Below are 15129 nucleotides of genomic sequence, written 5' to 3' on the forward strand. Positions count from 1 at the left end.
AGTGTTTCAAGTGGAAGGTTCATATGTACATATATGTATTATATATATAATACATATACACCCGTACGAAGACGGGGTGGGTAGCTAGTATATTAGTATAGAATACTGCACAGTAAATAGAAATAGAAATAGAAATAATCTTTATTCAAATAAACTCATTACAAGCACTTTTGAATAGTCATATTTTGATTCTACCACTCATTCGGAATGCAGATTCATCACAAGAAGAATGAGCAAGAAACTTGTGTGTTGCTCTTTTTAATAGATGTTATTTAAATCAATTATATTTCAGATCAACGTTCATAAAATTACAATTGGACGTCACTTAGGTAAGTTAGTCCAATTATCAATTATTAATTGCTCACCATTAAGCACGTGTACCGAGACGGAGGCTGGATGAGCATTGTTCGGCACACAAGTGTAATTCCCGGAGTCGGTAAGAGCGGCCTTGGTGACCAGCAGTTTGCTGGTAGTACCCCCTTCCGTCTTCTCTGTCTCCAAGCTGATGCCCCCTCGAGGGGAGTCGAAGTCTACCACTGAATTGCCATGGTACCTGTGAAGACAGCAGGTTTTATGACCTCTCCAAATGAGGAAGCAGATTTAGCAATGTGGATGTTGTAATTTAAATAATGTAAATCTAATCGTCGCGGGTTCGATTCCTTGGATGAATATTTGTATTCATGAGTATGATTGTTTGTATCGGTCTGGGTGTTTTCTATTTATAATATGTATGTATTTACTAAAAAAATCTATGTAGATGTATCAGTTATCTAGTACCTATAACACAAGCTTTAGCTAGCTTAACTTGAGTCTAGATGGCGCTGTGTGAAAAAAAAATGTAAACCAAATAATGAGGGAAATCTATTGTTACAGATTATGCTGTGAATAATATAAATGATGTAGTGATGTAACTTGAAACAGTCATGCTCGCTATAAAGTTCAAATTTGTGGCGGCGTGGTGGGCCGGGTCAATGTCCCTCTAATATGGTTGAGTGCAATGATGGACGGCTCATCCGTCATATTCGTGAACGGGTGCTGCTTGTGGGGACTGGTCTGTTCGGGTTACGAACACTGATTAGACTACTTGCTTTTGCAATAGCATATGCTAGTAGTCACTCTATTCTCCCAAATTTGAATTTAAAAATGATTAGATATGAAGTATTATTGTAAACATGTACATTAATTTGAAAAGAATACGAGCTGAGTTTCTTCTCAGTTCTTCTCATCTCGAAATCATTCCGAACTGAAGGTAGATTTGACATATCATAAGAGTGTGTAATAAGACCTACATGAATAAAGACATTTTGAATTTGGATTGTTGACAACACCCAGACCGATACAAATAAGCATACTCATGAATACAAATGTTTTTATCGTGCGAGGAATCGAACCCGCGACCATCGGATAGTAAAGCGGTGTGCTAAACCACTAGACCACCGATGCTGTAAATTGATTGCTCTCTAAACGTTATGCTGTTCATCTATTGCCTTGGTAATCACTTACCATTAACTGGCGGGAAAAGTTACCAAGTCCAGCTATAAAAAAAATGCAAATGCTTCTTACCACAATACTGAGGCACTCGATGGCGGCGAGGAGTGCACATTCACTGAACATGTCAGTGATATCGTGCTACCTTTCTTCACATACACATCCTGGGATCCCGTAATAGTAGCCGCCGCCGCTGCAACAAACAATAATAGCTCTTAAAACGAAAGAAATATAGTTGATAGTCGCTTGAAATATACGTAGACAGTAGAAGACAATATTCGACGTTGGAATATTTCGGAAAAAGCTTGTTGTAAATTGAAATATGTAAAGACGACTGTAAGTGAATGGGAAAAGGGTGGAATTCGCGTGAAATAAATATCTACTGGACAAATAAAGTTTTGGATACGAAATTCTAATACAGTGGACAAAGCGTATAATACAGGCTATTGTGACTTTCTAGCTATGTTTGTTTGGTTTTATGTACCTACTAGATGTGCCCGCGACTTCGTCTCCATAAATTGTCGATACTTCCATATAACCTTTCAACCCCTTTTTTCAGATAAAAAATAGCCTTTCTCAGGTTATAGACTACATGTGTACCAAATTTAATTTAAATTGGTTCAGTAGTTTTGGCGTGAAATCGAGACAGACAGACAGAGTTATTTTCAGATAAGGATAATAGTTGCAACTAGTTATATTTGCGTTATTTTGAACAAAAAGTATTTATATACATGTTAATCTAGGATATTAGAATATTTGACGTCCTTGGTAGTCTAGCGGTTTAAACAATGCCTTACGGCCGATGATCGCGGGTTTGATAAGTGATTGTTTGTATTGTATTGTATTGGTCTAGGTATAACTTATGAATATTATAAATGTATTTTTTTTTTATATAACACAGGGGACAAACGAGCATGCGGCTCACCTGATGGTAAGTGATTACCGCCGCCCATGAGCACCCGCAACACCAGGGGAATTGCAAGTACGTTGTCGGCCTTTTAAAAAGGAATAAGCTCTTTTCTTGAAGGTTTCAATATCGTATCGGTTCGGAAATACCATTGCTGGAAGGTGATTCCATAATGTGGTTGTGCGAGGCAAAAGGTTTCTAGAAAACCATACTGTGGAAGACCGCTATTCATCCAGATGATCAGGATGGTATTTCAGTTTCTGGCGGGTGGTACGGTGGTGAAACTCAGCAGCTGGTATTATTCCGAACAATATTTATAGTATTTACAAAATAAAAGTATTTATATATTTATATCTGTTGTCTAGTCTCTTGCCTAGCTTGGGACTAGGTGGCGCTGTGGTGAACTAACAATTTATAAACTGTCTGGTAATATAATAATAACTCAGGACAATTCAGCGCCACCTAGCCCCAAACTAGGCAAGAGACTCCAAAACCTTAGTCAATATAGACAGTCAAGTTTGATTGCATGGAATGATTAAATTATATTATTAATTACTTATGTGGACAAGAACATACATAAACAAGAAATTACTGCACTATTATTAGTCATGTTTTTGGACTCGCATAGGGGAGGTGGTGGTAAGATGGGGTACTTAAGCTTTAAAGGTCTGTAATATGAAAAATTACATAGTGAAACAATCATATTTATTTTTTAAATAACAACTAATTATTATTATTCCAATATTTGGTGTCATTAGGAACTTTAGGTTCGACGACCTCGGTGGTCTAGCGGTCAAGCACACCGCTTTACGACCGATGGTCGCGGGTTCGATTCCTCGCACGGCACAAACATTTGTATTCATGAGTATGATTGTTTGTATCGGTCTGGGTGTTTTCTATGTATAATATGTATGTATTTACAAAAAAAAAATATCTATGTATATGTATCAGTTATCTAGTACCCATAACACAAGCTCTAGCTAGCTTAACTTGGGTCTAGATGGTTCTGTGTGAATTGTCCTGAGATTATTATTATTATTTAGGTAATACATTGGAGAGAAAAAAAAAAAATAAAAAAAAGGTGTTTTGCCTACATCAATACCTCCTTTTATCTGAAAGATATTCATTTGTACTGTAGAAGCACATGTTTACTAACCACTTATATAGTTCTTTCTTAAATTTTCATTTATTTAATTGCGAGTTCATCTGGCAGGTGGTTAAATATTTTGTTAGATGTCTTTAGTAAAGGATAAGCTAACATATTGAGACGTCTTCTTGTGTATTTACTTTCAATATCATTTTTTAACAGTTATGGGAAGGACTTTACGAATAAACAGACCTTATAAATGTACATCGATGGCAAGCTTAATAAGTTCAATTCTTTCAACAAAGGTTTGCAACTCTTTATCGTTCGTACTTGATGTACGAATATGGCCCATATACATTTTTTTATGTAATATGAAAGCCCTATTAACTTCTACCGATTAATCAACAAATTTGATGTGGGTACTATTCAGAGCAAACTACATGCCCCTACTACGGATATTGCTCTGCGTTTGTGTGCGCTGATAAAAGCAACTTAATAAATAGATCCCTCGCAGTTGGAAATTATTTGATTGTTTATTATTTTTATGAATTGTTCCGATTAGTTTGTAATAATGGGGTTGATATGTCTGAAAGCAAAACCCCAAAATAATTCTTTTAATTTTTTTTAAAATCTAGATGATTTAAAACAAAATCTTCTACCGAGTCTCCCCATAGAACTAAGCTATGTCGCAACGTAATCATGATAATAGTCGCTATAGCGCATATGAAAAACGATTTAACTAACTAACTAACTAACGTTGTTTCCAAGTACAGTTGTCATCCAAAACAATCCCCAAAAACGTTACTGTATTTATTTAAAAAAAACATTACTTAAAGTAACATGTATTTAACACACACTCCCATATATACTCTTTTGTTTATTGTTAAAATCTGTGGTCAAATTGAGAATAGATTAATATTATCTGTTAATTGTTAAACATACCATAATAAATTCTCTGTTCTACCATTTAAATGTTAGGGAACTTATATATATGTATATATATATTGGTTAAAAATGGATGTGGAAGCGTCTGTCACGTACGTTGTTATTTGGAATAATTAAACATGCTTATTTGGATTTTCTTGTAATTATGCTTCACTTGGTCTCGAAGATATCTTCGCTAGCTTTCGTGGTAGTTTTTTCACAGTAGGTTTCCTATCTTAATTCTAATTTCTTTCAAACATAAATTATTCACAACACAATGCGCGCGCGCGAACACATAAGCATCTAAAACATGTACCTGTCAGTTCAGTACAGTAGTTATATATTTAAATATTATTAATAAATTTTATTATAAGAAACCGCGGGAACACAAACTAACGGACTCTAATATAATAATCTGTGCTTACGATGGTACAGGGTAGATTTTGAACATATCTATAGTCTTACTAATTGTCAAACATCACCATAAATTCATTAATGTTCAAACGCATAATCTAAATTAAATTCGAGTGGCCGACCACTTATATATATGTGTATTTAAAAATGTACTACATTACTATTATTATTTAAAGTTAAATATTGAATAACAGAACCTATGTTTATCATGCAGCGTGTCAATACAATGTAGCTTTGGAGAAAATTGCTCGCGTGGAAAGCAATTTGTCCATAAATTGTGCCTACAAAAATAACATATTGTTTGCACGTTCTACGAAAATGACTGGCAGATTGTTTTATAGGAGCAACTTGCCACAAATGAGTCTTTAATTATTATTATTATTAATATTATTTAAAGGGATGATGGTTACATTACTCTTATTCCGATGGTTAAAGTTCGATATTTTCACAGTACACTCATGTTTATCATGCGGAGTACCTAGACAACTGTACAATGTCAAGCTCAGGGCCTTCGAACCCTTACCAGAAAATCTCGATCAAAGTGGACTTTTCAAAATTTCTCCCATTTTCAAAATGAATATGATAGGTTGAAACTCGAGTTTAATCATGGCAACTCAGTTGAGAGAAATTCGAAAGTTATACCTTCGGAATTCACCTAAATTCTTTCTGTGGGTTGGCAGTGTTGTCAATTTGACTGATAGCGATATGTGCCTTTTAATAACAGTGTAATGTAGGACCCCACTGCTGAGCAGGGCCTTATTTTTTGATGTGCCCCAGGGCCCTTGGTTATCTAACTACGCCACTGCTCATAAGTATGATTGTTGAATATTTACTTTATTTGTAACATACTATTATAAAATACTAGCTACTCGCCCCGGCTTCGCACGGGTGTACATATATTATATATATGAACCTTCCTCTTGAATCACTCTATCTATTAAAAAAAACCGCTTCAAAATCCGTTGCGTAATTTAAAAGATTAAGCATACATAGAACCGGACAGACAGCGACAGCGACTTTATTTTATTAGTATAAAATAAAGTCTCTGTCGCTGTGTTGTTTGAGACTTTTATTTATCATTACATAGTATGTAATGATAAATAAAAGTCTCAAACAATATATTAAAGGACACGTGTTACAATGAGGCAGCCTTATAGCTGAAAGCAATCTTTTCAAGGCAACCTTAGGCAATCGGAGTGAAATATCCAACAGATAGGTTATATGCAAACCCGAGAAAACTAAAAAAAATATTATTATTATTATTATAATAATACAAAATCTTATATATATCTAAGCATATTCGATGTAGATATTTAAAAAAAATGTTAAGTATTTCTAAGTGTTGTCTAGCACCTATAATACAAGCTCTGCTTAGTTTGTGACTAGTGATGTGTGAATTATCCTGGATTTTTATTATTATAATAATAATAATAATCTCAGGACAATTCCCACACCGCCATCGAGACCCGAGTTAAGCTAGCTAAAGCTTGTGTTATGGGTACTAGACAACTGATACAAATACATAGATAACTTTTTTTCGTAAATACATACATATTATACATAGAAAGTACCCAGACCGATGCAAACAATCATACTTATGAATACAAATGTCTGTACCGTGCGAGGAATCGAACCCGCAACCATCGGACGTAAAGCGGTGTGCTAGACCGCCAGACCACCGTGGTCATCAAATAATATAAATTTTGTCAGACATGTTCTTAAAGTTTGAAAGTTTGTTCTTGTGGATGGATGAAAATGTTAGTTTTTATTAAAAATGATGTTTGTTACTCTTTCACGCAAAAACTACTGAATAGATTTTAATGAAACTTTGCGATTATATAGCTTATTGGAATAACACATTTCAAATCGTGATTTAAATTTAGATTATGATGCTTGACTAGAAAAATCCATTATCCATTTCATTCGTTTTTTTATTAAAGATTTTTTAACATAACTTTCTAAATGAACATTAACAAGAATTATGTTAATAATAAATAAATCATTTATCATTATATAGTATAAAAAAGTCGCTGTCGCTGTCTGTCCGTCCCTATATATGCTAAAATCTTCAAAACTACGCAACGGATTTTGAAGAGGTATTTTTTAACAGAGTGATTCCGGAGGTTTTTTTTTTTTTTATTTATTTAGGACTAACAAACAGTAATACAATATTAAATATACATACAATATGTGATGAGATGAAAGATAAATGTATCACCAACGACGTTAATCACAGTTTACTTAAGACAATAATTATATAATCATGCAAATTTGTTTAGAGTAGTGGTGAATTTTATACAAAGTTACAAATATCGACTCAAAATGCAACTTATTTGTTAATATAAAGAATTTATATATATAAAACATGTACATCCGTGTGAAGCCGGAGCAAGTAGCTAGTATATTATATATAATATATATATACATTTCACGCAAGTGAAACCAAGTACAGAGCTAGTTGTTATATACTTTCATACTATGTATGTTAAAGGGTTGGTAGAGATTAAGTACGACTTAAGCAACCATTAAGTATCTACTTAAATATGCGTTGAAACATATAAACTACCTTTTGCTCAAAATAAAAGTTGAAGGCGATGAAATATGGGATCAAACGTTGTATGCGAAACTTGTAACATTTCAAGTTATGTTAGTAAGTTGGGTACTATTTTCATGCACACAAACTGGCGGGTAACAACTAGTATTTAATAATAAGATAAAAAAGCACTCTTAAAATGATGCTGCAAATAAACTGTTAAAAGAAATAAAGCAAAATAGAAACAATATATCATGCCTCAAATACTGAATTTGCTGCAGATCTTTTTAAGGATTATTGATAAGTATTTATCTCGAAAGACCTCTCTGTTTTTACTTTGTACGTTTGTTTTATTACAACAAACAAAACTGAAAATCGGAGTATTTCTAAAGTACATTCTTTTCAATATTCTTCTCCACTCAGTAACTTCCAGCTGATATATAAGGTCTAAATAAAATAATGTTAAATAATAATAATAATATCTATGAACAATTCACACAGCGCCATCTAGTCCCAAGCTAAGTACAGCTTGTGTTATGGATACTAGACAACTGATATAAATACTACGCAATTTTTTTGTAAATACATACATAACATATATAGTTAATACCCAGGTACAATCATACTGATGAATACAAATGTTTGTACTGTGCAAGGAATTGAACCCGCGACCATCAGAAGTAAAAAGAACATAAAACAAGATTACCGAAACCGTCATATACATATCTTTTTATATTATATCATTACAGATTTTTGAATACTAACATTTTTTTATTCTACCACTCATTCGGAATGCAGACTCATCACAAGAAGAATGACCAAGAAACTTGTGCGTTGCTCTTTTAAATAAATATTGTTTTAATTAGATTTGTATATTATATATTTATATATTCATGTAGGTCTATTACCGACTCTTATGATATGTCAAATCTACAATCAGTTCGCAGGCTTTCGAGATAAGAAGAACTGACAAGAAACTCATCTCGTATTAATATAGAACGTCGAAGAATCCTTATTTCAAAACAATATACGGTCTTGTGATTAAAAAGCATCGTGACACACAACTGACGGATACCCAAGAGGTAGTGAGTTCAAATCGGTTGACAAAAAAAATCTTTGTTTATGAATTGATATTTCTGACTGATTCTCCGGTTAAATAAACACCGTAATCAAACCAAAGTAAATATGAAAGATACTACGGTAAGTTCGCCCCCTCCCCCCCCCAAATGGATTCAAAATATTTCTAGCGAAATTTGGACATATAATGTGTTGCATTTACCATAACATGGAAAATTGGTATGCCTCTTACCATTGGTATGCCATTACGGATAACAGTCGTAAAGGTATGTGTTTAAAGATTATGTAAGCTTATTTCCACAGATAAAACAGTTATTAACTATTTTTTATCATCTACAAATCTATACATATAAATAAAATTGGAGTGTCTGTTTGTAATATTGAAATAACCGTTTTTTACTACATGCATATGAATATAAATACGGTACATACACCAAAATAACATTTTTTACAATTTTTGTCTATCTGTCTGTTTGTTCCGGCTAATCTCTGAAATGGCTGGGCCGATTTAGACAGGACTTTTTTTGGCAGGTAGCTGATGTAATAACTTTTATTTTGAGAAAATTCTTTTATTTTAGAAAAATAAAGTTTAATTTTACGATAACGAAATCGCGAAAATAGCTAGCTATATATACATATTATTTAAATAACTTTAATGTACGTCATACATAAGTAAAAAGTACATATGGCGGACTTAACACCTAATGGCATTTTCTACCAGGCAACCATGAGTTGTGCAGAGAGTTGTTGGCGGTGCAAATATTATTATATATACTAATATCAGGTTATTTCTACAGATAAAACAGGATGACATCTCCTTTTTTATTATCTACAAAAATATACTAAAATATCATTTCATTTAGACCTTATAAATTATATACGATTTGCAGCAAATTCAATGGGATCCATCAAAAATGAATAATTAATCTAAATAGTATAGAGAATGGAATCTAAATAGGTACCTGAGGAACGGGGCGGAGGCTGGGTCGCGGGGTGGAAAGACTCATCTGGAATTCATAAGACAAAAGCTTAGGAAAGGGTTGAGATGGCGAGGAATACAAAACAGCATATGACCTTAATAGTCAAGTATTCAGAGTCACAATACGAATCTTGGATCGGTAAGGTCCGTGTATATTTTGACGGCAGATAGCTTGAACTTTTATTAGTTAGAAACTATGGAAATAATGTTACAAGTGGCATACATATGTAAATATATATATATATATATATTCTCCGGACATTCACACAGTGCCATCTAGTCCCAAGCTAAGCAGAGATTGTGTTATGGGTACTAGACAACTGATATAAATACATGGATACATTTTTTTTTGTAAATAAATACAAATTATACATAGAAAACATCCAGACCGATACAAACAATCATACTCATTAATACAAATGTTTGTACCGTGCGAGGAATCGAACCCACGACCATCGGATAGTAAAGCGGTGTGCTAAACCACTAGATCACCGAGGCTGTCATATATATATTATTTCTTTAGTTCTGTGTCGAATCGAAATCGTAAATAAGGAAAAACTTTTGTTTGAAACGACACTAGATAGTTTACTATCCATTTTGTTAGTATTACTATGCTATAGTTATTTTTAAACTTTCACGTTTTATATACATTATTTATATCGTGAACCCGGTTTTAAAATGAATAATTTTAAGGTAAATAAAGGTATTTACCTCTCTCGATATTTCCACTATTGCATTTTGTGAGCTAATGTATTCGCAATATGAAAGTAAAATCATAAAATTATCATACATATAGATTTGTATGATGATTTTATGATTTTACTTTTTATGTTTATTTAAACTACTTACGGACGGTAAGTGTATACGGATCTACAATAAAGTCAATATTTTAACTGCAACTTACTTTAGGTAAAAAAAAATGTATTTAGTTATTTAATTCACGCTACTAATATCCCATATTATATATACCTTACAGACTAACATACATATGAATATATATATATAAATAAAATTGGAGTGTTTGTTTGTAATATTGAAATAACCGTTTTTTACTACATGCATATGAATATAAATACGGTACATACACCAAAATAACATCTTTTAACATTTTTGCCTGTCTGTCTGTTTATACCGACTAATCTCTAAAATGGCTTGACCGAGTTTGATGGGACTTTTTTTGGCAGGTAGCTGATGTAATAAGGAGTAAGTTCGGCTACTTTTATTTTAGTAAATGAATTAGTTTGAACCTATCAGTACCTAATGGAACGAATAAATTAAGACGAAAAAAATAATTTTTAGTTCTTTAGGCTACTTTTATTTTAGAAAAATAAAGTTAAACTCCAAGCGGACCTAGTCGCGTTCCCGGGGGGGGAAAGGGGATTGTTAGTAATGTGGACTGATGATCTTATTGCTAGCAATGTACTATGTCAGGTCGACCTCCACGCGGTCCCCCTGGAAACCATCGTGATCAATTACTGGAGAATTTGTCACGAGGGGCTAACTGACCTGACCTCATGCTCATCTTATCATCTTCCACTGGTGCCCCGCCAGCGTAATCCATTAGAGCAGGCGGGTGCACCATTCCATTATCATCCATTAAAAAAAAAAAAATCGCGTTCCCGCGATTATTAGCTAGTATTATATAGAATTTATAGTGTAGGTAGTATAATAGCGGTGTGGAGTATTGTGAGTCATCTATCAGGCATAACAAGGCTGTGTAATTGGCTTGAATTTGAGAGGCTCGTTCCGTTGATGTATCTTTTAGTGAGGCGTGATCTAACAAATTGCTTCTAAACGTGTGTAATATATAGTACATAATATGAATACTATTGTTGTCATTATGAATTTGTTTCCCTTCCAAGTTGCTGAAATGAAGATGCTGAGGTAGATGTGCGGTATACCGCACATCTTCGTACTTATTATTATATTATCTTCTATCGTACGTATTTTATCTCGCCTGGGTATACCCAGGCTCGATAAAATACGTACCAAACGAGTACGTACGAGGAGGTCCGACTGTTCGCGATATTGTCGAAAAAATGCAAGAAAATAGATTGCGATGGTATGGACACGTGAAGAGAAACCCACCTGATTACGTCGGAAACCTGGCGCCGCTGTTTCTGGACGTAGTGGCAGAGGCAGACCAAGGGATGGGAAGATGTTACTAGGACATGATAGAGTGTCTTAGGGCGTCCCCCCCTAAGAAAAGATGGATGGATTGTGTGCAAGATGATATGAATAAAAGAAGTGTATGTTTAGATATGACGACTGATAGAGAACAGTGGAAGAGAATGACATACTGCGCCGACCACAAATAATGGGATAAAGGCAAGAAAATGAAGATATGCACATAGAAAATACCTAGACCGATACATCAATCATACTCATGAATACAAATATTTGTACGACGTAAGAAATCAATAAAGCGATGTGGTTACCAACGTTATCAATAAATATTACTTATATTCCTAAGATTTACAATTAAATTATAACATGTACGGACAATGTTAATTAAATTTACTAATACCACAGATAACATAATATTAAATAAATAAATAAATAAATAACCCTGGACAATTTACAAGCAATTGTGTTATGGGTACTAGACAAATATAAATATATAACAATTGTACTAGATACTAAATGATGATGGGTACAACTGTTAAATACATACATATTATACATAGAAAATACTCAGAACGATACAAACAATCATACTCATGAATACAAATGTTTGTGCCGTGCGAGGAATCGAACCCGCGACCATCGGACGTAAAGCGGTGTGCTAGACCGCAGGTCGTCGGTAATATTACATACTAATACCAAGAATAGAAGGTAAATTTCACTAAGTTCTACAAGTTAGGTATACAGGTTACAAAGTCACTTCGGTAACCTATAACTTAACAAACTTAACTTGTTCGATTTGAGGCTCCATAAATTATACTCAGCTAAACCCACATGTAATGGGTCAAGTAGGTACTTCAGTAGAATATGTGGATTTACTATACAGTTTGTATTTGTTGTGGTTTATTGTTCCAATAGAATAACGTTGACGACCTCGGTGGTCTAGCGGTCTGGCACACCGCTTTCCGTCCGATGGTCGCGGGTTCGATTCCTCGCACGGCACAAACATTTGTAGTCATAGTATGATTGTTTGTATCGGTCCGGGTATTTTCTATGTATAATATGTATGTATTTACGAAATAAATAAAAAAAAATATCTTTGTATTTGTATCAGTTGTCTAGAACCCATAACACAAGCTTTAGCTAGCTTAACTTGGGTCTAGATGGCGCTGTGTGAATTGTCCTGAGATTATTATTATTATTATTATTGTTAATAGAATAGAATAGAAAATCATTTATTCAAATAAACTTACATTGAAGCGCTTTTGAATAATCATCGCATTTTTTTTAATCTACCACTCATTCGGAAAACTGTCTCATCACATGAAGAAAGACACCAATCAGACCTAAAGGATATATCTGAGTTTCTTATCAGTTCTTCTCATCTTGAAATCACTCCGAACTGACTCCGAATAGGAACAAACGAGTTTGCGGCACACCTGATAATTATTTTCAATTTTGTGTGCACATAACATATTTACCTATCCTATCCATCAGTTTATTTACCTAAATATAAAATATTATTATCTTTTAAAAGGTTTAAATGAACATTTAAACTAAATGGTTAAGTTACTGATATTGGGTTATATTTATTAAAGTTAAGTTAACTTTGATGTCGCGCTGGTTTAAGTGTACGTTATAACGTTATTTTGAAATGAGCCTATTGAAAATTCAGAAGCGAATCCTTTTCGAGTTTTGAAATGTTAAATTATTCAGTCAATCGGGTACCTTTGATGTACTTGCTCTGTGTTCAATATCGGACGGCCCTTTGATCGTTCATTAGATGAGTAATCATCTTTGATTCAATACCAGTTAATAGGTTTTTAATTAGATTTATATCGTCACATTCGCATTCAGCGCGATATTTGTGTAGCTTCAGTTCATTTTGAACTGAATTCAAAAAGGAGCAATATCTAAATTGTAAATGTTTTTACTGAGAGAATTTATTTTAATTATTCTTCTTTTAAGTAAAATATGGTTCTTGTTTGGTATCTATATTGTAAATGTTTTTACTAAGCGAATATATTTTAATTTTATTTTACCTTTGTTTAAGTAACAATGATTGTTCATTGATATCTATACAAAAATGAAATTCAAGTATCTGTTTATAATTTTAAAGAAACAACTTTTCACTCAATGCATATCAATATAGATAGGCTACTGCCATCAAAATATAATATTAATTAAAGAAAATTTTAACTGCTTGTCTGTTTGTTCTTGCTAATTTCGGAAATGGCTGGACTGATTTTGATGTGCTTTTCACTCGCAGATAACTAATATTATATGGAGTATCATTGGTTACCTTTGTTTTAAAAATATTGAAGCGGAGCAATCTAATGTGTCTAATGAGTGAGAGATGCTGAGGGTTCTAATAAGGAATATACGAAGTTAAAATAAAATGCGACTAATATGACAGCAATATTATAATCATAATTTTATAATATAATTTTATAATCATAATTTTTGTTAGATTCTATATAATAGTAAATAAATAAAATTTAAAAATAATATAAAACTCAACTCATCAAAGAGTTCGCTACAATATTATTTATTTTAATAAAAAATAATCTATAATTGATTATATTTGTTTCAGCTTGACGTGACAACATAAATGTCGCCTTTCGAAAACTCTGAGTCATAAGAACATATATAAAAAATGCGTGTATGTCGGTGTTTAAGTGTAAGTTATTACATAAATTTAAAAAGGCATTATCTATCCTCCAACCCACCTATAAGGAGGCGTGAGCGTAAACAAAACGTATTTTGTAACATGATCAGGGTTGTCAAAATTAAAAATTTTACCTCGTACACAGATTTCAAAAATTTCGTACATTAACTCTCCAGCCACATGAGTTATAATTCTAACTTATTAACTTATCATTACATAGTATAAAATGAAGTCGCTGTCGCTGTCTTTCCGTCTCTATATATGCTTAAGTCTTTCCGTTTTTTTTTAAATAACACACCAGTCGTAAAGGTATAAATTTATATATCTATACATAGTATAAATTAAGTCGCTTTCGCTGTCTGGCTCTTTTAAATATTTTAAACTACGCAGCGGATTTTGAAACGGTTTTTTTTTTAATAGATAGAGTGATTCAAGAGGTTTATATATATAATGATTACACCCGGCCGCCTTGCTATAAAACTATAAGTATATAAATTCTAAAATTGAGTTTACAATTTACGCTTATGAGATCGTGGTTAGCTGATTTATTTATTTGCCATGTAAAACAGGTTACAGTTCATCAGTTACAAAATTATAAATAAACATAAACATTAAGATAAATTAAAATATCGACATATATTCATTCATTTATAAAATATATTTAAAAAAAATGATTTTAAAGTTCGGAAATACCATTGTTGGAATAAAATATATAACTGTTTTGATCTTTTGAGAGCGAAAGTGTATACTGAGTCAGCGGCTATTTTGTTTTCCTGTACCAAGTTCATTTATAGGATAAAGACAAAAATAAAACAATTATCTATATATATATCAGTGACTACAATGAGAAGCTCTACTAATTCTACTATATTTAGTAGAATTAGTAGATATTTTAATCAGAAAAAACATGTGAAAGACAAAAAAACTA

General features: G+C 32.8%; 1 protein-coding gene across 1 annotated transcript in view; it reads right to left on the reverse strand.

Moving 5' to 3' along the window:
* LOC131855414 (hemicentin-1-like) overlaps positions 1-15129 on the reverse strand; it is a 241951-nt gene that overhangs the window by 3182 nt on the left and 223640 nt on the right. The window contains exons 5-7 of the mRNA XM_059206687.1: positions 12541-12584; positions 1564-1681; positions 366-553 (exon numbers count right to left, since the gene is read on the reverse strand). Coding sequence (XP_059062670.1) covers positions 366-553; positions 1564-1681; positions 12541-12584 — 350 coding nt within the window. The remainder of the gene's footprint in view (positions 1-365; positions 554-1563; positions 1682-12540; positions 12585-15129) is intronic.

This window comes from Achroia grisella, unplaced genomic scaffold (genome assembly GCF_030625045.1).
Source record: "Achroia grisella isolate CSIRO2021 unplaced genomic scaffold, CSIRO_AGI_Agris_v1 utg1387, whole genome shotgun sequence".
NCBI lineage: Eukaryota > Metazoa > Arthropoda > Insecta > Lepidoptera > Pyralidae > Achroia > Achroia grisella.